Raw genomic sequence first — 24809 nt, 5'->3', positions numbered from 1 at the left:
TTGTAAAATCAATGAGGAAAATTAGTGTTGTGTTTCTACAAAGTAAGTTTTGTTTGTTGGATATCCGATGCTTAGATAATTGATTTTTTCGCGTTGTTTAATTATTTACAAATTTTGAACTTGAAAACAAGATAAATATATTCGGGCAGTGAAAAGAAAGCGAAAATATTGAGTGCATAAAGTACACGCAACCGAACAGAAAAAATTTGAAACGCCATCTCTATAACGTGGACATATACTACGATGGATAAGAAAAGACGTCACCCGACTGTTGGCACACCTGGCAAAGAAAGCGCGCGTACACAAACTTTAAATCGTTCCTATCCTAGCCGTTTTCGCGCGACTGACCGATTTGTCTTGTCGTACTGTACTAATGATAATTTACGCAAAAGGAACGAGGCGTGAATACCGAATTGTAGAGGCGAATAAAAAGTACAATACGAGTACAAATTGACTCACCGTTCGCTGCTGGTCGCTCCGTCCAGCTCCGTCTTGGCCGCAGCTCTCGAACATTCAAGATCCAAGATTCTCATAATGATTCTTCTCCTTTTGATTCACACTTGGCACAAACGCGCGACACTCCCGGTATTCACGCGTGTCGAAAACGGGATACGGGGCAGCGGAAAAGACGTGATTAAACGCGCGACGCGACTTTGCATCATCCTAACCGAGTGACCGTTGCCGTTGAGCGACACGACCGAGGATCCAAGATCCTCCTCACGACGATTCACGCTTGGCGCGATACTTCGCTTTCGGCAGTTCCGGCATTTACGTGCATTGGAAACTTGTACGGGACGACGAAGATATGAATTGAGATGAACTATGACGCGTCACAACTTCGCGGCGCCGTTTCGCTCGATCGATCGACCATTCGTTCAAGTTTGAACGACACTACGCTGAGGCATAAAGCCAATATGGCGATTGCGCAGGCGCGCGTCTTGCTCCAGCGGAAGCAGAGGGCAGCAGAGGGAAACTCTGAAAAACGCAATTTCCTTTATGATTCCTATGCAAGGCTTGTCAAGACGAGGAGATTGTAGTCGTTAAAATTTACAGGTATTTTGACGACAAATAACATTTTTCTTGCAAAAATATCAAGTCAGATTTGTTAATTGAGTACTTATAAGTAAGTTCTAACTGCGAAATTGCTTTGTATTTGGCAATACAGATGGATGCGACTGGATGAATTTTCACATTGATAGTACACTTGCCTTCGCCCATCACGACATAACCTTAAAATCTGTCTCGAGAATGTTTATGCAGATATTGTAATAAGCAGATTGATAGAAGACCGAATTACATAGTAATAATCGAAGATATTTACCATTTCTTTCTAGAAATGCCACCAAAAAGGGGGAAGGTACAAAAAGAAGAGGTGCAGGTCTCTCTCGGACCGCAACTTCGTGAGGGAGAGGTTGTCTTTGGTGTAGCTCACATCTTTGCTAGCTTCAACGACACATTTGTCCACGTAACCGATTTGTCGGGCAGGTTTGTGCTATTTTGAATTAGGATATGTGATTATAAGTGCTAATTCGTTAACTTTGACATAATTGAGTATCTGTATTCATAGAGAAACGATCGCTCGAGTTACTGGTGGTATGAAGGTGAAAGCGGATCGTGATGAAGCCTCTCCCTATGCAGCTATGCTTGCAGCTCAGGTACATTATTTGATTTAATTAATGTTACATTTGGATTACTTGAAAACTTGTGTCCACATCCAGGCAGCACCTAGATGATAGATTAATGTAATCTAAGGAGCGTTCATGTTTGTGGAAAAGCAAATTCTTTTTAATAATTGAGAACATGTGCTTGTATCATGCACTTTCTTCTCTATAAAAAGGAAAACATTCAAATATTACACTTGCATCAAAAGTGACACAATCCAAAAATACATAATATACAATTACTGTTATAAAAGGAAAAAAAATTTTATATTTAAAAATTAATTTATAGTAGTATCAAATACATGTTAATTTAGAACTAATTCACAAACTGCTTATTTTATGTTCTCTAGAAATAATGTGGATATTAATTTTGTTAGGTTACATTATTAAAAGCTATTTTTTTCATTGTTTTTAAACTTAAGTTTAATTTATATCCCTGATTGAAAGCTTGTGTTATTTAAAATATTATAAAATTAAAAAAATTTTGACTTGTGTCACTTGTTGTAAAAGTACAATATATTATTTTTAAATTATAAGTATTTGAAATAATATGAAAATATTGATTGTATAAATTGTATGATTTTCTGCTTTGCAGGATGTTGCAGAAAAATGTAAATCGCTGGGTATCACAGCACTGCACATCAAGCTGAGAGCTACAGGAGGCAATAAAACGAAGACTCCTGGCCCAGGTGCACAATCTGCTCTACGCGCTTTAGCCCGTTCAAGCATGAAAATTGGTCGGATTGAAGATGTTACTCCTATTCCATCAGATTCTACCCGTAGGAAGGGAGGTCGTCGTGGACGTAGGCTATAAGCTTTTTATGGCCATCTATATGGTTTATCTTTCAATAAACATTTAAAAATAATGAAACATTGTATTTCTGTGAAACATTATATAATATTTTTCGAATTTTTATACAGATGTCTTTAAAACTATAATTTATATACTTTTTATTATTTTTATTATTATGAAATTCCTAGAAGCAATTCTACGATACAGATATATATATTTTTTTCTTTTAATATGAGACTTAATTTTTCTGTTTTTAATTACAGTAATATAAAAAAAAAAAACAAATATTAAATTGGAAAAAGTAATAGAAAGATTGATTAGGATTATTAAATCTTAATTTTATGTGTTTAATACTAATAAATATATTGCAGTGAATATCAAGCTTGATGCAGTAAAATAATACATTGAAGTATTAATATTTAGGTATCCTTATCATTTAATTAGCTTAAAACTATAAAGCACTTAGAGTATTCTATTTTGCAATTTCTCTAATTAAATCGAAAAAAATTTATGTTTCGCTGATTAGCTGGCCAACAGTAAGATATAATTTAACCTTTACATCTACTTTCTGCGGCGACTTGTGCTCTAGTGCTGCAATAGTATTTACGTATCCATGTTGCATGACAAATCCAACTACAACTGGATCTTCATTATCTTTATTGGTATCGTGCGGAGTTACGTGCAGACGTATCACTGCTTTATTTCCTTTTCGCCATACTACAAGTCTAAAAAAATTATCCAAATAATGACATCTAAATTACTTTCATAATAATTTTACATGATTTTTATATTACGTACTTTGGATCATCCTGAAAATTATGATTATCACTCGTATCATCGTATTCGGCGGCATCATCTCTTGGTGGAAGAATCAACGAACTGTGAGGCATCATCAAATCTGCATTTGGTACAACTTTTATTGACTTAGGGTCTTCTGTTACAGGTGCCTGTCGTACAGTAGACGGCAATAAACTTGAAGATTCATTATCCTGTAATTTTAACAAAATGTTAAAATGTTACACTTTATGATAGAAATTTATTTTAATATATTACTTGTGTATCCTCTTTAGCATCTTTTTCCTCAGTAAATGAAGTAGATAATGAGGTATCTAAAGGCAATATTGTAATTTGAGTTTGATGCTGTGTTGGATTGCAGAATTTTAAAAGTAGTTCACTTGATTTTCCTGGTTGAAGTGGTTCACAGGTAACAATCTTGACTTCTGGGATATGATAACTAAAAAAAAAATACAATTCTAATTAAATGTCAAGAATAAATTGCAAAGGTTTCTATGTATATATTATTCTATATGTGTGCGTGTGAGTGTGTTAGTATTACGACTATTATTAACAATTTATCCCTTAACACTTACAATGCAGCTAGTAAAATCTTAAATTTTGTTGATTGAGGACAAAGATCCGACTTGCTGACATTATGTTCGCATACTCTACAACGCTGCGATCTTTTTACTAAAAATTGCCTATGCTGAGGACGCAATTCGTTTATCTTCTCAGCTTGTACGTCTGGATGCTGCAATCTTTGTTCCAACGTGGTAACTGGTACATACAATTATATATATTTAGAATAAAACCTATATATCGCTGCTGCTTGTGACATTGAAAGTTTTCTTACTTTTAGTTATATCCACAGATTCTGTAAATATATCGCTCGGTAATTCGTCCACTTCCTCACTTGCAATAGATGGTGCTGGCTGAGCGGACGATTGTGATTGCATTGGCGGTTTTATGGGACGCCCAATACGCTTGCGAACCAGCGCTGATGTAAAACTGTACATTGTCTGCTATTGGCAAGTAACAATAGTTAAAAAGCCGTTTTTGAGTGAACCGATTAATTAGTTATAATTAAACTCACAGCTGGCATGAAGGAGCGTTTTGGATGAAATTTCTTCCTTTCGCATTGCTGCTTTTCTATAGAGGCTAACACCTTGTGATAATCAATAAGAGCACTAATGCGAGTTAAATGTGGATTTTCCTGTTCAGGCCATCCTCCAGTTGCTACAAACAGGAATCCGAAATATATTTTTAGAAAAATGTTCTACCCACAGCTCTTGATTATAAAATTTAATACTCAAGTGTTTCTTCTTACCTACGGATTGATCAGGTATCCCTGCATCTCGGGAACTCCATCGGCACAATGAGCAAAACAGATAATAAACTTTTTTGGGAGTGGCTTTAACATCCTTGTTCTCCTCTCCCTCGCTTGGTGCTGCTCTCACAGGTGCTATTCCTGCTCTTGTAGATAGTGTTTGAAAACAGCAAGGACAGTCAAAGCAATTGAAACATCTATCAAAACATCATTAATTAATAACAATTAAATTTACATAATCTCATCTCTAATATGTGAAATGTAATATATGTGAACATACTTGTTCTTTTTAAGACGTACTTCTGATGAGGGCAAATTCTCCATACAATTAGGACAGTAATGGGAATCGACCTAAACAGAATAGACATTTTTTGTAGAAAAAGTAAGAACTTTGAACATGCTACAATATATATGGAGTCAGTTAATTATTAAAGGCGTTTTTCAATGGGATACATGAATGACACAGTGAATTATTTCATTCACCTTAACATTGGCAAATAAAAATAAAATAATTCACACATTACACTGTGTCAACTATGTTTCTTGTTGGAAAACATTCTAAATATATTTTTGATTACATCTTTCTGTTCAAAATTACTTATGTATTAAAAAAAAAAAAAAACTCACCTCTTGACAGACACAGTAGCCACATCGTATCATCAAGCAATGTCGACAGAAGTATATCTTGGATATAGGCTTTAGGGAGCCGCAGTTGCATAAATAGCGCACGTAATCCGGCTGATTCAAGTAAGTCATGCTGAAATGAGGAAAGAGCCTAAAAGTTTACGAGACGAAACGGTAAAATGTTAGGCGTTCACCAGGTTCTCTGTGCGATAACCTAAAAATGTAACCATTTCACTCCAAATGACGTCTGACACCGATCGAATGTCGACGGTGGCGCTGGCAATATTCAGATCCATGTCACTGCATTTCGTCGGTATGACAGGTTTCCTAACCTGAATAGTCAACTTTAATGATTAATATCTCGATTCGCGGGGCAAAACGACATTTTTTTTAATCAGATTCTTTCATTTTGTGCAAAAACGCGTCAAATAAACCCAATTTCATGAAAGTTGAATGGAGTTAAACTAAACAATTATCATGTCTCATTAGTCAGTTATTAATTTTAATCTAATCATTAATTAGTCAGTGATTAGTTAAACAAAAGGTGGTACCTTTTTTTCTTTTATAAACGTGCAACTATAATGCCGCGAAAGGTACGTGTTATGTTTGCAACCGCGATTGCACTAGGACTGTTTGTTGTAATATTTCAAGTATGTATAATATAATAAATAAATTGGTCACTTTTGAGAAACATAAGTAAAAATTTTTCTTTTTGAAAATAAATTTAAAAAGCAATACGTTCCATTTACTTAGTGTTTGAAATAATGACATCTACATTCTTTTTAATTTTCCAAAAGTGATATTCTTTACTTGTGTTGCTTCACAAATGATCAATTAAAATACATATCATGTAACGTTGATCCAATTGATTGGCAATGAAAATTTATTGATTCTTTGTGACTTTCAGTTATGCTTAATACTCAGCGACCGCAAGAAAATGTTTTCCTCAGGTAATTTCCTCAAGTTACTGCTATATCAATGCTTCTCAACAAAGATTGTTGATATATCTCGATGTTCTGTCACACCCAGATGATAACGATACACCTGTCATATTGTGGTGGACGCCATTCGGTAATAACAATCGAGTAAGAACCTGTGGAAATGTTAAATGCTACTTCACACACAACAGAACGTTTGAAGACAACGTACGCCTGAAAGTACAATCTCTTTTAATTTCTATTCTCTACTCAGATAGCACAAAACATTTTTAAAAAATATTTTTTAATTTACAATTTATAATCTTATAAATATTTTTATAAAAAGGATTTAAATATTTTAAATATATATGCATAAATATTTCTGGGAAATACAAGTATTATCAAAAAGATTATATTAAATATATACATATAGATATGTATATAAGTTAAACTAAATTTAAAGTTATGCTATATTAGCTCAAAGAAACCTAAAATTAATTCTAAACAAGTTTGAATGTCTTACACATCACTTTTGCAGAGTATTCTGTTTTATGGAAGTAATTTCCGCGTCCGTGATTTGCCCAGTAGAAGGAGAGGTGCCATATCATGGGGTTTACTTCATGAGGAATCTCCTAGAAATAATCCTATACTTGTTCACGATGAGGCGCTCAATCTTTTTAATTATTCTTCGACATTTAGCAGATTTAGTAATGTACCACTTACTCTTCTTGATCTACCTGGTCTAGAAGAATTAGTAGGTAAACAAAAAATAATAATTTTCCATTATTTAAGAAGATTCTGTTTAAAAAAGTTCAAAGTAGTTATGTGACTTTTCAATTATATATGTATCTTTTGATACAGAAGTGGGCATCTTTAAAATAATAAATAATAAAATTTTAAGCAATAGAAATAATTTGTTATATAAAACAATTTTTATAATTCATAAATATTAACGATAAAATTGAAAGAGTTATAATAATAATTTAAATGTCTGTAATAAGTGATAAAATATAAATCTTACTCTATATTTAAATTATTAAATATAAAGCATAATTTATATTTAAATTATTTAAAATTCTCCTTTCAAATAAGACTCAATGCGATTTTAGAAAGTTGTATAAAGAAAATTTTAAGGTAAAGATTTGAAAAAGTTTAAAATTGCCTATATATTAATCAATTTATTTTCAAAATCTGATGAAGTTCGTATATTACATGAAAAAACTGGAGAATCTTTTTAAATGACAATAATATGATAGAAAATTTTATTAATTAAGTCTTGCGTGTATAAAGATATAAAGATGAAGTACTTGTGTACAGCAAAGTCGTATTACGTGCCTACCAAAGAAAAGTCTGTGTTAATACATGTGGAAAATTTAGCACCAGTATTATATATTCAGTCTGACTGTGATACCGCTAGTGACAGGGATCGCTACGTCTTAGAGTTAATAAAACATATTCAAGTCGATTCCTATGGCACATGTGTAAATAACGCTCGGCTCAACGACAGGTATATTTTTACTTAATGCAATGGAGAGATATGCGAACCATTCGAGTATGAATCGAATGAAATCAAGAAAGATTTAATTTAATTCCGTTCGATTTGTGTAAAAGTTTATCTATTCAGATCGATTTCGAATAATAAAATTTGTTTCGATTTAGCGTCAGAAAATCTTAATTCGCACATCTCTAAATACAATACAATTCTAGCTTGAACAGACTTAATGAACAAAATATGCATGTTTAGGTTGAAGAACAATTATCTCGACATTTTGAGCGATCGTGAATTCTTATCTTTCGTGGCTAGATACAAATTTACTATAGCCTTCGAAAATGCTATTTGCGATGATTATATCACAGAAAAATTGTGGCGACCGCTTATCGTTGGTTCTGTACCGATTTATTACGGATCACCATCCTTCAAGGTATTTTTTGAAAATTATTACTTGAGTCTTGCAATTAAATTTGTTTTATCTATTAAATCTTTGATTTTATAGGATTGGCTCCCAAATAACAAATCTGCTATCTCAATATTAGACTTTGCCGGTCCAATAGAACTCGCCAACTTTTTACATAGCCTTTTAAGAAATGATTCTGCATATGAAGAATACTTGTCTCACAAATTAAACGAGCACATTACGAACAGTGAGTTGCTACACGCGCTCAAGAAAAGAGCGACAAAAACGAATGAATTTGGGAATTATATGGAAAAATTCGAATGCTTTGTTTGTGAACAAATACAGAAAAACAATCGGGAATTAAAAGAAATAAATATAGTAACGAAAAAACAGTACAATTGTTCTCTACCGAGAGATCCAGTAACGGGCGAAATCAATAAACGCAATTGGTGGACACAACAGTGGAATATTGAAAAATGTGGAGCTAAACTATTAACTCGTTACATAACTAACAATATCAGCATTAATATAAATTATTTCAATGAACAGAAGATGAATATGTATGACAAAAATGAATGCTAAGATAAAACGAGAAATATTTTGACCAAGTTTTGATAATATAAATATTTGAATGAACTAAATGTGTGTATGGGGAGTAATACTTCCAAATCTGTATGTTACAAGAATTTTCTGTTTTAGTATTATAGAAAAATTTTTTATATGTTTATTCTGTATAAAATTGTGACAGAAATTGTGGTAGAAATTATCAAATGCATTTTACAAAATGTATAAGTTTGCATGATAGAAAAAGATAATGATTTATGCGTACAATATTTTTACATATGCGCAGTATTTTTAAAGACAGTATTAAAGTCTTATTTAAAATTGTTGTAATCTCTACTGTGACTATCTATATATAGTAGTGATTACATTTTGTCTCACCCTATGCCATTTATGCATAGAAATGAAATTTTTATTCAACTGGAACAGATTTTGCTAAACAAAAGATGACTATGTATGACAATAATGAATGTCACTAAAGTACAGATAAAACGAGAAATATTTTGAACAATCTTAATAATATAATACTCATATGAACTAAACTAGGAGTATAAATACTTGTAAATTTAAAAGTATATTCCAAGCACTTTCTATTTCAGTATTATATAAATATGATGATCATAGTGGAGATTTTTAAGTGTTCAGATTTTTAATTAATCACTACCTCTCGCGAAAAATAAACTACCAAGAATATCTTAGTCAAGAGAGTTACTATAAAGCATACATGAGCTTGCAAGTGAAGACCAAGATCTTTAATTATGAAGGGTCGATTTGAGAAGGAGACTATAAAAATATTTTTACACGTTTATTCTATATAAAATGTGTGATAGTAATTATCAAATGTATTTTACAAAGTGTACAAGTCTGCGATAAAAAAAAGATAACGATTTATATGTATATATGTACAATATTTTTAAATTTTAAATATTAAAATCTTATTTAACTGTGAAAATGATTACAATCTCTACCTTGACTATCATAGTAGTGATAAAATTTTGTCTATTTGCATTTAAGCAAATAAAAATAGAAATAAAATATAATTTTGATAAAAAACTAACATTTTCGCGCATAAACCAGTATTTTTCGCTGTTTTTTATTTGCAAAACTGAAGCAACTTTTACTGAACAGAAAATGAATATGTATGATTATAATAAATGCTAAAATAAAATTTTAAATTTTAAAATTGTTAACAATTTTAGTAAATACTTGAATTAAATTGGGAGTATAAATGCTTAAAAATTTGAATAGCATTTTTTATTTTAGTATTACTGGAATATTTTTTACATGTTTATTTTGTATGTTGTGCGATAGAAATTATTAAATGCATTTTATAAAACTACAAGTTTGTATGATAGAAAAACAAAATAATTTATGTGTACATATGTACAAAATTTTTTAAATTATAAACAGTATTATTTAACTATGAAAATTGTTACAATATATCTTGATTATCATATTAATGCTAAAATTTTGTTTTGCTCTATGCCAATTAAGCATAAAAATAAAATATAAAAGTTAAAATCTTTGCGCGTAAGCCTTTCTTAATTCGTTGATTTTGTTTGCAAAACTGGAGCAGGTACCTTCATTAGCTCGCACAAATTATTTCTGATCGGACGTAAATCTTCAACTGGCTGTTCCCAATCGGTCGCATTTAATTTTGCGAGTATATTTGCTAAATCTTCTTCTGCAATATCCATTTCCTCTCCGTAAAGAGTTAATGCTTCATAAGTACGTATAGCCGTTGTTCTCCTTAAACTCGTGTATTTGTGACACAAAAATATACTCAACTGGCAAAACGCTCTCTTTGCTACGGGTCCTCGTACCTAGAAATATATTTTATGTAATATTCGATGAGATGCAATTTTAATCATTATAGATTTTCATAAAGTTACATGTACTGTAATACAGTAATACATTATTCTTCATAAGTTCGGATGCTAATTTCTCACATTTCGCAAAAAGTTAAGAATGCATTACATTCATTTTTATAAATATGTTAATATTTATAGAAAAAAGAATGAATGTTTGTTATAATGTGCTTGACTTAAATACATTTTTGAAAATGTTTCAAAGACTTTTATATTTAACTTTTCGTGAAATGCGAAAAAATTACTAGCGCTTCCTAACTTATTAACGGTAGAGTATCATATTATTACTATTATCAATTAATAAATTAATCTTATCAATTTTTACAAACCTGTAGTAACTGGCAGAAAACATTTATACTACTAATAAGCAGTTTTATATTGTTGGAATATTTTATTTCATGTTTTAATAATGTTAATACACGCTCTGAGATTGTATTGTTTGCATCATCCAAAACAGACTGAATGCAGCCAGAACTCAGCAAACGGTCTAAGAAGGCCAGCATCGATGTTATCATTCTTTCATTTTTATGACTCTTCTCGAATATATTTAATATTTTTTCACACAAATCCTTTAAACCCTCTTCATCGATCTCTTGCAGATAAGTAAATAAAGAAACACTCGAATATTTCACCTGATAAAGAAAAAAGATGAGAGAGATATTTAGTCATAAATAGAATTAGAAATGATATATCTAAAAAGTCAAACAAAAGTCGATTTTTCTTTTATCAAATAAATTAGCACACTTAAAAATAACATTTGATATAGAATATATATGAAATCTTTATATTATAATAAATTTTTAATAAATGTTAGACTTACCAATGATTCACTTAAGCCGCCAACGCTAAATATAATTCCGTGTAACAAGTTCATTTTGTACGGTGGAAAACTTAACATTTTAATAAATCGTGGAAACGTTGCAGATTCCATTCGCCACTCAATGGTCTCCTTACATTCATTATAAGGAAATATAGTTTTTAATTCGTTATGATATGGTATATTTGGAAGTGGCGGATCGCTACGAAGAGAAGAGGATAAGTTAGACATAATTATTTATAAATCTTGCTAATTAAAATTTTTCATAATTTATTTCTTGCTTTTCTAGTAACAAATTAATATAACATTAATATTAATGAAATATTAATGTAATACTAATAACTAATATAAAATTGCATTAAAAATATGTTGACGTATTTTTACCTGTGTATAAGCGCACTGAATACAGTACCAGCCTGAGCTCGAATTCCGTCTATCCTTTCGACAGCCTGCTGAGCGATACCGCCAATCACATCAGCCATCAAGTCCTCGTTCAACACAGATAATAGTTTTGCTTGCGATATTAGATTTGTCAGCACCTGCAGTGGCAAATATTTTAGTAACAATTAGTTTATTGATGAATATTGACAACACAGAAAAAAGTACATCATTGATACTAATATTTGATACTATTTTTTCTGTGAATAAAACAATTTTTCCGTAATGAAGTACATACGTGTAATCCAATCATAGCCGCTTCTCTCACCCAAGCACCTATATCTCCGCGACTATCTATTGTATATTCTTTAAGAGCTAACAAATAACACTCGTATAAATCCGGCACAAACGGTTGCCATTTGTCTGAAAGAAAAGATAAGTTGGGGGAAAATATTAGATGGAAGGAAAAAATACTTCGATTATAGTTTCTTTATAAATCAAGGATTAACTATCAGGGATTGAATGTTTTTAGGAAATCCTCGATTTGCAAAGTGTGAATATGAAATAAATGATAAGGGACTCACCGGCTTCATCAATTCCCAATGTTTGCAATACCATTGTTAGAGAGTGCAAAGCTTCTTTTCTACTCTCCGCCCATTTCAGCGTATTTTCAGATATATGAGTACATGTGATCAATGAATTTATAATGTCTTTTACTCTTTCACGAATTACAAATAATGAAAAATGTCCTGTAAAGAATGAAATAGATAAAACAAATAGAAATATACTTTGCATTTCTAATGAAAAAATTGTATAATATTAATATTAAATATGTACGTTATTAAGTAAAAAATTACTAATTGCTCAAAAATTGATCTGAAATCAACCTAATTAGCCAAGTATTACTGTGAGACAAACTTAAATCTTATAAATAAATTTTTAAAATAACATTGTTTAAATATATTACTTATATTTAATGAATAGAAATTTTTTTTATTTTTCTGATTTACGTGATTATATTTCACATAAATATTAAGTTGTATAAAACAGATTTAAAATCAAAATAAAATTTAAAAATTTGACATGCTTGGGTCACATTTTGTAACAAGCGTTTCTAGACATTTACTTTTATATATATATATATAATTATATATTATTATATATATAATATATAATTATATATATATATATATATATAATTATATATTATTATATATATATAATAATAATAATAATAATAAATAAAATGTATCTTTCAAGTTACCTATTGCTTGTGCAAATCCTATTCTAATGGATTGATTACTCGATTGCAAAGACTCCAAATAACGATTGACTACAGCACTTCGGGCGTCATAATCGATATCAACATAATATTCTAGAAAGAAGTTTGTGTGCGCTTCGGCCGCTTTTAATTTAACTGCTGATACTTCATGGCTCAAACACTCCTCTAATAATTTCTGCCAGTCATCTGTATTATCAACATGGACATTACTATATTAAGAACAATTATAATTGAATTTCGTACAAAAATTAACCAAGTCCATTTTTTTTAAATCTAGAATATGGCATCACATTATACTCTATCATTAGTGTTACATCGTGAACAATTTTGTTCTGACAAGAATCAAGCCATTTTTTAATTTTCTTTTAATAGATGCTTAAAATATTAATCAAAACCTAAAACTTTGTTTTTATATCCGTTACACGTCTGGAGAAAAATCATCATATGTATATAAAACAAAATATAAAAGGATGATTTCGTTGAGAGCAATTTGTGAAATTTCATAAATCAAAACTAACAAAATTATTCTTTTATACTTTGAACAATATTTTCTTCTTCATCTTTATCATTATTGTTATAAAAGAGATAAATGTAATTATTAATTAGAATAAATAGATGTTCGAAGAAAAATTATTATATTTACACAATGAACAGTTTAACGATGAGAAATCTGTTTTGTTTCCTGAAAATTTAAACTTTTTGGACTTGTTTTTGCAGGAAATCTTTCAATTTTTTTAAAGAATAAAATTCGTTTTAGCTATTAATACGTGCCTACAACGTCTGTGAAATGAATAGGAAAGTGGACGACAGAACATTTTTTTATCAATACAGCGCAAGCTTGTTTCATCAGCTCTCCTCCAAGACCTTTAAATTGTCCTCTACTTCTGAAAGTTCGTACTATATTTTGTATATCATCTACAGCCGTTGCTCCTGAAAGTAAAAACCGATATCCTACTGTAGATATTTAAAGGAAAGTAAAAACTGTTTTCCCTGTATGATTTTACTGGATAGTCACTAATTAAAAAGTTAAAAGTTAAATAATAAAATTAAAAAATTAATAATTTGTGATTTAACTTTTAAGTTATTTTCAAACAAGTTATTTGAAAATAATGAATTATTACTACATTATTAATGGATGATATTAATAAATTATTTATTACACGTATTTTACTCAATTACTATTACTTTTAATGTTAACCTTTCAATATTAATTCTAATCATTTTAATTTAAATAATGCTTTTTAAAATTAACTTTTAATTTTATTTTACGCGATTAACTTTGAGTTAAAAAAAAATAACTTATTCAACCATGGATATCTCTCTCTTTCTCTCTCTCATATTCTTACCAATAATATTTCCAATTTTATCATTAAAGTGATTGTATAAAGCTTCAAGAATTTCCGCAGTGGCTAGCACTGCACCGTGTCTAACATTCAAGTCGATAGAATTCAGCATGTCCAACAAGGTCGGTAGTACTGTATTTATCATGTAATGTGGATCAGCTGCCGTCAGGTTGAAAAGTGACTGCAACAAATTACTAATGACAAAACTGAAAATTTGTGTAATATTTACCATCATAATGTACCATTCGTATTACTGTTAAAAATTGAACTTACCCTGGCTGAAAGCTCCCTGATTGCAGTGTCCCAATGTGTAACCTTCTTTGCTACTAAGTGGTCTATCAAAGGCTTTGTATATTCTTCATATTGTGCAATTTGTACACTAACAAAAATACAAGTATTACTATTAGTATTAGTACTGACAGTACTAAATGCAAACGATATTATAAAAGTTGATAAAGTTACAAAAAATATACTGAAAAAAAAGTTCAACTTGAACTAAAAATTTAGTCAATAACTTTTTTCAGTGTACAAGTCGAAATCTTTGTCGAATTCTATACCTAATTTTGAGGTACGTGTGACTCCGCATGCCAACTTCAAAATAATCGGCGACAGTCAATATATCTATACCATGTGGAAAATTGCCTTGTCTCCCAACGTTTTCTTGAAACGCAGCAGATGCTGCTCTCCTACAGTTTATCTATACAAAAGAAAGAACATTTTTCTTTAAATACAAAATGAGATTATATAGCGTTAAACAAATGTAATTTGCTTATATAAAAAAATTTTGTATAGCTTCATTAAGAAAAATATATACTTAGTAATCAATTTCATATGTCCGCAAGAATATAATTTTTTGCTTATACATAAAATACAATAATTGTTAAATAAAATGTATTCGTTTAAATATTAAATAAGTATTTGGTACTAATGTTTAATGCTGTTTTTTTCTATATATCGATACATAGATGTATGCGCAATTTGTACCTCTCTATCGAAACACGTTACAACTAACAACATCGCCGCAATTTCTTTGACATAACATTCAAAAACGTGTGGATCATAAGCTCTTGGAAAAGACCAGCATATGTAACAAGCTGCATCTCTAATCAAATAACCGATCGATCCATAAGCTCTGGGTTCATCAAAGACTAGAGCTTGCAGCACCACGGGAATGACATCGCTTAGACGATGAGGTAACAATAGACCACGTCTTCCTAAAATATGTACAGAAAAGATATACAAGTGTTAGAATAACAATTTTAATACATTAGAATACGGTTGGAAATGTTACTTCATAAAAGTAACACGTTTATGATGGATCTTCCCTGATTCCAAATCTCTTAATATTTTAATTTCGATAAAAAATGATTTATGCCGTTTATGATTTATGCCCCAAATAACCGAACATTCATTTCTGAACATTTTTAAAAAGAATACACTTACCAAGTTCCGCAAGCGCCAAACAACCACCATGCCAAGCTGAATCTGATTCACGCCCAGAAAAAACATTCAATACAAATCCTAGTACATCGTCGGCTAAGTCTACTGGTAATCTCGCAGTTATTCTGCCAATACCTTTCGCTGCAGACCATCTATATCATAATACATTAATATAGTATTAATAATAGTAATTATACAAAGCAAATTATAAGATATAATGATATATATATATATATATATAAATTGTACACACCTTACAGTAATCGCTTTATCCCGAAGACCCTGGATAAGTTGCTCTATTATATCCTCAATAACAGGAGGAATCTCCTGATCTTCATTGTCATTTGAAATGGGTTTTTTAATATCATTTATACTTTCAGTATTAGCAATATTATCCGCTTTAACATTAGGCATAATGGTGATCGGCCGATTCGTCTTCTGATAGCGCCAGGACGCTAATTTTGTTCTCAATAGTACCAGACCTATCAAAAAGAAAAAAATTCTTTTTTACATTTACAAAAAATGTGCAAATACATTAAATGAAATATATTTCAAAGCTTTTAGATACCTATGCGTTGGACAACTTTTATTCCAAATTTTCTAATAAGATCCGCTGGATTATCACTTAGCCGAAGTTTCAACATATTATCGAGAAGTATTTGACTATATGGTTTGACATCTTCTCTAGCACTATGTTTTAATATCGAGGCTATTACAGCCAGAGGCCCATGTTTCAAAGGATCATTTTCTATACACTGAAAAAAAAGTATTAGAAACACTTAGAAAAAATTATTTTTCATATATACATGTATATATTTATATTACCTTTAAGCACCACATAATCATTTCTTCTAAATATAACTTCTTGACATCAAATCTTGTTAAAAAGTTTGCTATTAAAAACACAGCTGCCACAGCACACGAGTCTTTCGACAAGCAATACAATTTGCAGACTTTTAAAATTCTGAAACACATGTGAAAGAATAAAAACAATGTATGATTCTTTGGATTCAAAATCATCAAATCTAAAAATCTCTGAATATCAAGTTTCAATGTATTAAGTTCAAAAGAAAATTTTGAATTTAGATTTAGGTTCAACAATTCAAAATTCTATTAGTTACAAAAAATTGAAATAAAAATAATTAATAATTCTTCTTAATTTTTAAAGACGAGTGTTATATATATAAGGAATTAAAAAGATTAAAAGAACAAAAATAAATTTATTTTTAAGTAAGCTTACTCTAGTGACTTTATTTCTTCAGTATAAAACAGTAATTTTAAGAATAGATAAACAGAATCAATAAAATTGATAAAAGTGATTAAAAGTTACATATTTTTCAGCTTAATTATATAATTACAGCATTAAAAATTTTATTTTAGATTTTGTTATATAGTTTTATGTACTTATCGTGGTATTATTAGGTTAAATTAATAACTATATAATTTTGATTCTTTCTTTCTTCAAAGCTTCACAATTAAAAAATCAAAGTCTTTTCAAATCATCAGCTTAATGGATAGTAGTACCAATAGATACCTGACAATAATAGTTTGTTCCGGATCTATTTTCTCGGACGTTTCCAAACGAGACAGAGGAAATGGTATTTTAGAAATGATGGACAACCAGACGAGTAGGACATATCTGGTCTCCCACGTTTCCACATCGTTCAGATCCTGCTTCTCAAGCATCCTCAGCACAGGCAAAAGATCCACCACCTCGTGGGGGAGGTAGGTAACGATCCTCTTGTATGTCTTCACCGACATGATGATGAACAGGTATTTGAACGCATTGTGTTTGACGCTCTCCAGACACGTATCGTCCTTGATGATCGAAAGCAAGGATCCCAGGATCTGCTCGAGGTACGGGTCCAGGAGGTGATGCTGATCCTGGTACTGGGACAAGATGAAGTTGAAACGGTCCCTGTTCCGCTCGACGAGACTCGCCGGCGCATCTGACCGCTTTAATTCCGCTATGAGGGCGATCACCTCGTCTACCTCCTTGAACACGCTAAAACCACATCCCACCTGCTCCGGATCCGCGCAGTCATTTAATACCATCGTATTCCTGAGTTTTTTGCCGGGTCCAGTATTCGTTTACTCGTTCGCTCGTTTTCACAATGCACGACTTGCATAGATCACGAATGACGCGACGAAACGTTTGCCGTCGTCGGAGTAAACATAACCACAAACTTTGACAGATCCAACGTATCGTAACCAGGCAGAGAGGAACCTGTAGGAACTTGAGAGGCGCCATTATCGACTCGAGATCAATAATTAATGTTCTTATTCATGTGTTTAAAAATTACATTCTATTTCTGAAAATTACATTGTTGGGTAGTGAACACACAATTATAACAATTAAATTTATTCTAAAACAAATATATAAATATATCTGCATATTACACGAACAAGGTTTATATTTCATATTTCGCGCATTTTTTATTACGACGCATGCTTGGTGTATGACAGATGTATCCTAACCCAAACAGTTGTCAATTCTAATATGACTATTGCTAATACCTCGCTTCACGAAACGGAGTGACGTTTTTTTCTCGAGATTCTTTCTTTTCGTACAAAAAACGTATTGATTAAACTTAAATTTATCAGTATTGATACAGAGGTAGCTAAACTGAATGATTATTTAATAATAATTATAAATGTCAATAATATAACCTTTCACGGAAAACAAATTTAAATTTCTGGAGCAAAAGCATATGAAGCTCGTTTTTTATTTGTACAATTGAACTTTTATTCATCTTGTTATCGTCTATTAGCAAAATGGATATTCTAAAAGCGGAAATAATGAGGAAACGCAAGGAGCTAGAAGAAAGTCACGTCTTGGTATGTCACACATGTTCTGTGATTTCATAGCGTGATCAATTATTATTTAATTTTTAATTAATATTATGTTAAATGTATCTTTCAGGGAAATAAAAAATATTTCAAGAGGAGTCAACTAATATCGAAGCAACAGGAAGTACACGAAACTGACAAGGGAAGCAATGAAGTTGCTCCTTCAAACATTAGCCAACAATCAGAAGAACACTTAACAGATAGTAGTTCCGAACATTTGCTGTCCAGGCAAGAAGTAATCAGGCGATTACGCGAACGAGCAGAGCCCATTTTGTTATTTGGTGAATCCGAGATAGAAGCATTCAAGAGATTAAGGAAATGTGAAATCCTTGAGCCAGAAGTGAACAAGGTGAAATATCCATCTGCTTACACATTCTTCTTCTTTGCTTCCCATATGCTTGTCAGCGCATAGGCAATCTCTTCTATATTCATAAATATATGGGACCTACAATTTTAATGTCGGTTCTGAACGATCTATTAGAAGAGATTTTTCTGCTCAGAGTTATTGTCAGTGGTTTGCCTTTTGAGAAGTGGTGATTGCTTCTAAAATCGATTAAAAATTTATTTAAAATTTTACTGTTCCGAGTGGAACCCAGATTTTTGGCATAAAAAGCAAACTTGCAACTTCTTCTGCCACATTGCCACATGCTTATACATTACTTAAAATCAATTAAATTTGGAAATTTTGTATTCCAAGTATTATTAAAATTGTTGATCTATTTAAATTGAAATAGTCGCTGCACCAGTCAATAAATGAAAATAATTATATTTTGAAGTAAAAAGTATTTTAATAAATTTATCTAAAAAGTATCAATCTGTAATTTATTATTTGAAATTATTATTTTAATAATTTTCTTAAACAATCAATTACTGATGTTCAGCAACAGGTGCAGTGACTATTATTTCTAACTTCAGTTCATAATTGTTTCAAGTAGCAATAGTCTTATAAACTGAAAATTATTTAAAACTTATATATAAATATTATTAGACACCAAGGTCAACCATTGTTAGCTCTCTATATATTTAATTCATTTAAAAAGTTTAGTTTAAATTATTATTAAAAATTTTGATTACAATGATTTATCAATAGGGCTTCAGAAATGATTTTCAAGAGGCCATGGAGCAAGTAGATCAGGCATATCTCAACGAAATCTTGACATCCTCCAAATCCCAAAATCTCGATGGAAAAGGAGATGTTAACGTGCCTGATGAAGGTGTCACTTACGAAGACATAGAGAAAATGTCGACTAAATTGAACAAGGGAGACAAGGATTTTGATATGAATGTTATTACCTTGTTTGTACAATATCTAGTCCAAATATGGGGCAATCAGTTAAATAGTCGTTCAGCCGTCGAAAAGATGAGCACGAAGGGCAAGATGGATAGCGCCACATATGCTCAAACGAGAGAGTATTTGAAACCACTTCTAAGAAAATTGAAGAACAAATCTTTGCCAGAGGATATAACTGACAGTTTAACAGAAATCGTCAAACATTTGCTGCAGCGTAACTATATACTGGTAAATATTCAATTGCATATAATCTCATACACAATCAACATTTCAGAAACGTTGAATTATAAATTATGACATTGTGAATTAGTATATCAAAACGCAGATTTAATATCTAGATGTATATAAAGTACAGTACAGGCTTTAGAAAGGTGAACCACAAAATTTTAAATAAAAATCAATATTATTTTTTAAATTTAGATTCCTTTTTTAACAATTTAAAAAGATGTTTTACACATACATTTTATTCAATTTTTTAAATAATATAAAAGTGATAACATTTTTAAATCTTCTCTTTAAAGAATTAAGAAACTTTTATTTTTATGTAATTAGGATTGATTTTATTAATAAGTTAAATTGGTATATTTTTATAAAAAATTATATATTTTTTAATTATAGCGCATTATTACATTTAAAATAAATAATATAACGTCAATAATCTAACATAATTAATTATTTAAAATATCTAAGATAATTAATATCAAAATGAGATGACAGCTTGTTTAGGAAACAATATAAATTAAGAACTAAAAAATAAATTTTTAATAATAAATATGAAGATATTATTAAATACCAAATTTCGCTTTGACTGAGAAATGGCACTTCCTCTTATTTCATATAAAATAATATTTTTTTTAAATTTTGATAAGCATACAAAATTATATATAATCCAATTTTTTATTTCAGGCTAGTGATGCTTATTTGCAAATGGCAATAGGCAACTCTCCATGGCCTATTGGTGTAACTATGGTCGGCATTCACGCCCGTACCGGTAGAGAGAAAATCTTCTCCAAGAATGTTGCTCATGTCATGAATGACGAAACTCAGAGAAAGTACATTCAAGCACTCAAAAGACTGATGACTAAATGTCAAGAATATTATCCTACAGACCCTTCACGTTGCGTAGAATACTCGAAAAATTAGATTTTTACGACAAAATGTATAAAAAGTTTATAGCACTATAATTCATAAATTTATTTCTACATGTAATTACACATTTACATATTAATGATATTAGAGATAACATAGAATAGATCTTTTACAAAATAAATTTATTATAGTTTGTAATATTTTTTTTTGAGGTAGTTGATAGAACAATACACTGTCTATATGGATTTGAGAAACATTGTAAGTAAAAAATCATTATACGGAACCCGTATAAAATAGGTTTTTTTAAATTAGGAAATTCTGTAAATCTAATAACTTTTCTAAGAATGTGAAGATTCTTTTGAGAAAAATTATAAAATAAAATTTAAAATATATAGAAAAAATCAATTTTTCTCTTTTTTTTCGAAAAACCGACTATGATAATAACAACAAACTTTTTCATAGTCGTATTGATTTTATTACATTGTATAAAGGAAATTGTATATCTTACTTGTGAGAATTCCCTAATATTTAAATTTTAACAAAAATTGACTTGTGTTATTTCTCAAATAAGTGATTTATAAGTATTTATTATACACACTTTTAATATCAAAATTAACTATACTGAGGTTCCCAAAGATAAAATAAAAAAAATTTATATTGCATTACATGAAACTAATATCTTTAAATATTTAAATAGCTTATATAAGTAATAATATCATACATAAATATCATACATTTACTTCATCTACTCACCTCAATTAACTAAAAAGAATTATTTTAACTTAGACAGTTCATTCGTTTTATTCACAGCAGCCTCGACAGCATTCATCAGAGATCCTCTGTATTCAATGATTAAAATAAAATTAGAAATTAAAACATTAATTGTATTTCTCAAATTACTGATTTTTATTTATTTATTGTGTATGCACTGATTAATTAAATGCATAAACAATGCATACAGTCTGATAATAACCGTCATAGGCAAGTAAAGCAGGTCAAACAGAAAAGTTCTCTACTCTCTATTTTACGATTTTCACATTAATTATTAAAACATTTTTATCAATTTAACTCGCGGTTATTAGCAGACATCTTGTATTTAAAGATATATCTTGTATCCAAAGATTTATGAAATACCTGACTCCTCTTACTTCCATAGCGTGAACACCAGTAATAGTAGTACCACCAGCTGAACAGACCTCGTCCTTTAACTGGCCGGGATGTCGTCCAGTTTCAAGTACCATTTTTCCAGCCCCTACTAGCACCTGTGCCGCAAATTTAGTTGCCATTGGTCTTGGCACACCCATTTTTACAGCTCCATCCGCTAATGCCTCTATGACGAGATATGCCTAAGTACACACAAAAAAAAATTTTTTCTTTTAAGATCATATTTATTTTTAAAATATTAAATATTTAACAGAACAATTAAAGACCCTAAACGAGCAAATCGGTTGTTATTTAAATAATTTATTAAAATCTAACAAGAATGCAAATATGGTACGTTTTGATCTAACTTCACCAACTTCAACCGTACATTAATGTTAAATTAATGTTAATGTATAGCTAAAGGAGGTCAAGTTAAACCGTTAATATTAATTTAATATTAATAAGGATAAATTAATGTTAATGTACGGCTGAAGGTCAAGTTAGACCAAAACGTACAGTATTTGCATTCTTGTTAGATTTTAATAAATTATTTAAACAATAGATTTGCTCGTTCAGGGCCTTTAATTATTCTGTAATTTATAACAAGAGCGTAAAACCATTGTAGTGATTAAATATTTGAAATGAAATCATAGCATTAAACAGACATAACTTGGTTATGTGAAAAAATTTTGTACGGTTTTATAAAAAAAATATATATTTGTATTACTCAATAATTTTCACGAGTCAAAATAAAAAAATATCTTGAATAGAAAATGACAATATCTTCAAACAAAGAATTAAAATGTTTAAAACTATTATTATCATAATAATCAGATTACACTTTTTCTAACTATTAAACAATTAGTATAACAACTTACAAATGCGGGGCCGCTTCCTGACAAACCACCAATGCTATTTATAAGATTCTCTGGAACATTTTGACTCATGCCAATGTAAGAGAATAATGTATCTACCAGTTCTAGATCTTTGGCCTCAGCATTTTTACTGGAATAAACTAAAAATTACACTTATTAATGTATAAGTTTTATATATGATCTAAACTACTGCTTAAAAGTTTCAGTATACTTAAGATTTCTTTCATATCTCATGAAAGTTGAGTATTTTGATGAAAAAAAATCTTCAGTCTTTAAAAATACATTTTAAAGAGAAAAGAGCTTAAATACATACTTCAAATTTATATTTCCATTTTTGTTTCTTCAAATTTATAGACAAGTGTCTTGTTTGCATAATCTAGATTCAACTCTGTATTAATAATTACTACTTGCACATACAAGAATAAATCATGAGATACTCAACTTAAATTTAATAAAAATTTAAAAAATACCAATATATCATAATCTTTTAATATGATTTCTCCTTGAGTATTCAGTGATTTAATCTTGTATGTATCATATATGTGTAAACAAGTTTTCAATTCAATAAAGCTAATTCAGAGAATTTTATACCTTAAAAAATCAGTAATTGTGTCACTTTGAGATTCCCTTAACTTTTTGTAAAAAGCAAGGAAATTTCAAGCGTGTTGAAACTTTTGCGTGATAGTATATTTAACAAAGCATCTTCTTAACATACTTGTAATTCCTTCTCCAATCATCATGGGTGTATTTGGCATGGCTCTTATTATTTTTGGAAAATTTATGATTGCATAAAGTTTCTAAAAACACTTTGTCATAAGTTGATGAAATTTAAAACATTATGTTATACAAAATTACTATATTTTCCTATTATCATTTAATTGCAAACTTACAGTATGCAAAGTATCAAGAGTTACTCCAGCCAGCACTGAAATAAAAAGCTTGCTGTCTGGTTTTATGCTTGTGGGAACTTCATTACTTATTTCCTGGCCCTGTTGTAGGCTTTTGAGAGTTTCAAGTGCATCATCCAACATTTGTGGTTTCACTGTCAGAAATATGATGTTACAGTTGCTTATGACTTCATTGTTCTTTAACGTTGGATGAACTCCTAGATCCCTCCAAAATTCATGTGTTCTGTTTGTGCGGCTGGAAATCCAGACATTATCTGGATTCAATATACCTGTTTTTTTTGCAAGAAAACAAAAAAAATGTCACTTATGCTCATGTTTACTAATAAAGATTAAATTCGACCTCGGTTTAACTAATTTTTTTTTCTAGTACTAAGAATTAGAAAAAGATAAAGAGTGAATTAACATATGTAAATCTGTCTCGTTTTAGACTTACTGATGAGCGAGCAAGTATTCTTGCTTTACCTTTACGAATTAAACCAGCGCCTATAGCACAGGCCATATTTCCGCCTCCGATAAATCCTACTTTTATAGATTTTAGATACTGTTCCGTCATAATTCGCGACCACAATTCAATAGTTGTGCGTTGAAATAGTAAACAATGTCACGTGCAAAGTGGTATGTATAAAGTTCGTCAAAGCTCTTTCTATAATTGCGTAAACGTAAGCCGTTGTTACTTGTATGTAATGTATGTATGTACCCTATGTACCACAGTATAAGAAAGAATATACTGTGGTATGTACAGAGAGGACAGAGCAGGACAGAAAACCCAGAGAACCGAGAGCGGCCATCCCGGCCGGCGTTTTTGGGGAGGGACCGTGGTGGAAGAAATAATCGGAAACCCAAAGATTACTAAAGAAAAAAACCTTTTTATTTCAAGTATTTTTACATTTTCATATTTATTTTTTCTTAGTGCTAAAAATCTATAGTTTACATCATGTATTCCTTAGGGTCAGTTCACAACTACCGATTA

At 30.3% G+C, this 24809-nt stretch overlaps 6 protein-coding genes across 8 annotated transcripts; 3 read left to right on the top strand and 3 right to left on the bottom strand.

Annotated features, from left to right (window-relative positions):
* Nucleotides 1–906: 906 nt before the first annotated feature.
* LOC105205788 (40S ribosomal protein S14a) lies at nucleotides 907–2577 on the top strand. Its single transcript, XM_011175296.3, has 4 exons — nucleotides 907–1053; nucleotides 1335–1485; nucleotides 1568–1655; nucleotides 2257–2577. The coding sequence occupies exons 2-4, from the start codon at nucleotides 1337–1339 to the stop codon at nucleotides 2473–2475; spliced, it is 456 nt and encodes a 151-aa protein (XP_011173598.1). The 5' UTR covers nucleotides 907–1053; nucleotides 1335–1336; the 3' UTR covers nucleotides 2476–2577.
* LOC105205787 (dynactin subunit 4) lies at nucleotides 2544–5450 on the bottom strand. Of its 2 annotated transcripts, none has more exons than XM_011175294.2 (9): nucleotides 5186–5450; nucleotides 4839–4909; nucleotides 4559–4755; nucleotides 4325–4467; nucleotides 4085–4253; nucleotides 3825–4008; nucleotides 3508–3688; nucleotides 3253–3443; nucleotides 2544–3179 (listed from the first exon to the last, which is right to left on the bottom strand). In XM_011175294.2, the coding sequence occupies exons 1-9, from the start codon at nucleotides 5312–5314 to the stop codon at nucleotides 2963–2965; spliced, it is 1482 nt and encodes a 493-aa protein (XP_011173596.1). In that variant the 5' UTR covers nucleotides 5315–5450; the 3' UTR covers nucleotides 2544–2962. The 2 variants fall into 2 exon arrangements, with proteins under 2 accessions (XP_011173596.1, XP_011173597.1); XM_011175295.2 differs by having other exon boundaries at nucleotides 4085–4250.
* A 12-nt stretch (nucleotides 5451–5462) lies between these two features.
* Nucleotides 5463–9507, top strand: LOC105205786 (alpha-(1,3)-fucosyltransferase 10). 2 transcript variants are annotated; one of them, XM_026131803.2, is made up of 7 exons: nucleotides 5463–5832; nucleotides 6090–6132; nucleotides 6212–6339; nucleotides 6638–6857; nucleotides 7390–7606; nucleotides 7844–8021; nucleotides 8094–9507. In XM_026131803.2, exons 1-7 carry the CDS (start codon nucleotides 5764–5766, stop codon nucleotides 8574–8576), a joined length of 1338 nt encoding a protein of 445 aa, XP_025987588.2. In that variant the 5' UTR covers nucleotides 5463–5763; the 3' UTR covers nucleotides 8577–9507. The 2 variants fall into 2 exon arrangements, with proteins under 2 accessions (XP_025987588.2, XP_011173595.2); XM_011175293.3 differs by having other exon boundaries at nucleotides 5464–5832; nucleotides 7417–7606.
* On the bottom strand, nucleotides 9348–17738 carry LOC105205866 (tubulin-specific chaperone D). The gene is made up of 17 exons (XM_026131802.2): nucleotides 17218–17738; nucleotides 16509–16647; nucleotides 16252–16438; nucleotides 15937–16165; nucleotides 15687–15835; nucleotides 15228–15457; nucleotides 14801–14940; nucleotides 14517–14622; nucleotides 14247–14424; nucleotides 13672–13830; nucleotides 12883–13086; nucleotides 12203–12367; nucleotides 11917–12041; nucleotides 11625–11779; nucleotides 11244–11442; nucleotides 10753–11055; nucleotides 9348–10378 (listed from the first exon to the last, which is right to left on the bottom strand). The coding sequence occupies exons 1-17, from the start codon at nucleotides 17736–17738 to the stop codon at nucleotides 10097–10099; spliced, it is 3471 nt and encodes a 1156-aa protein (XP_025987587.2). The 3' UTR covers nucleotides 9348–10096.
* A 346-nt stretch (nucleotides 17739–18084) lies between these two features.
* Nucleotides 18085–21795, top strand: LOC105205789 (pre-mRNA-splicing factor 18). The gene is made up of 4 exons (XM_011175298.3): nucleotides 18085–18521; nucleotides 18607–18882; nucleotides 19624–20052; nucleotides 20731–21795. Exons 1-4 carry the CDS (start codon nucleotides 18459–18461, stop codon nucleotides 20965–20967), a joined length of 1005 nt encoding a protein of 334 aa, XP_011173600.1. The 5' UTR covers nucleotides 18085–18458; the 3' UTR covers nucleotides 20968–21795.
* On the bottom strand, nucleotides 21079–24695 carry LOC105205790 (pyrroline-5-carboxylate reductase 2). Its single transcript, XM_011175299.3, has 6 exons — nucleotides 24302–24695; nucleotides 23822–24108; nucleotides 23647–23728; nucleotides 22935–23071; nucleotides 22048–22259; nucleotides 21079–21752 (listed from the first exon to the last, which is right to left on the bottom strand). The coding sequence occupies exons 1-6, from the start codon at nucleotides 24390–24392 to the stop codon at nucleotides 21686–21688; spliced, it is 876 nt and encodes a 291-aa protein (XP_011173601.1). The 5' UTR covers nucleotides 24393–24695; the 3' UTR covers nucleotides 21079–21685.
* Nucleotides 24696–24809: the final 114 nt, after the last annotated feature.

This window comes from Solenopsis invicta, chromosome 5 (assembly GCF_016802725.1).
Source record: "Solenopsis invicta isolate M01_SB chromosome 5, UNIL_Sinv_3.0, whole genome shotgun sequence".
NCBI lineage: Eukaryota > Metazoa > Arthropoda > Insecta > Hymenoptera > Formicidae > Solenopsis > Solenopsis invicta.
This window is presented reverse-complemented; position numbering and strand designations above follow the sequence as displayed.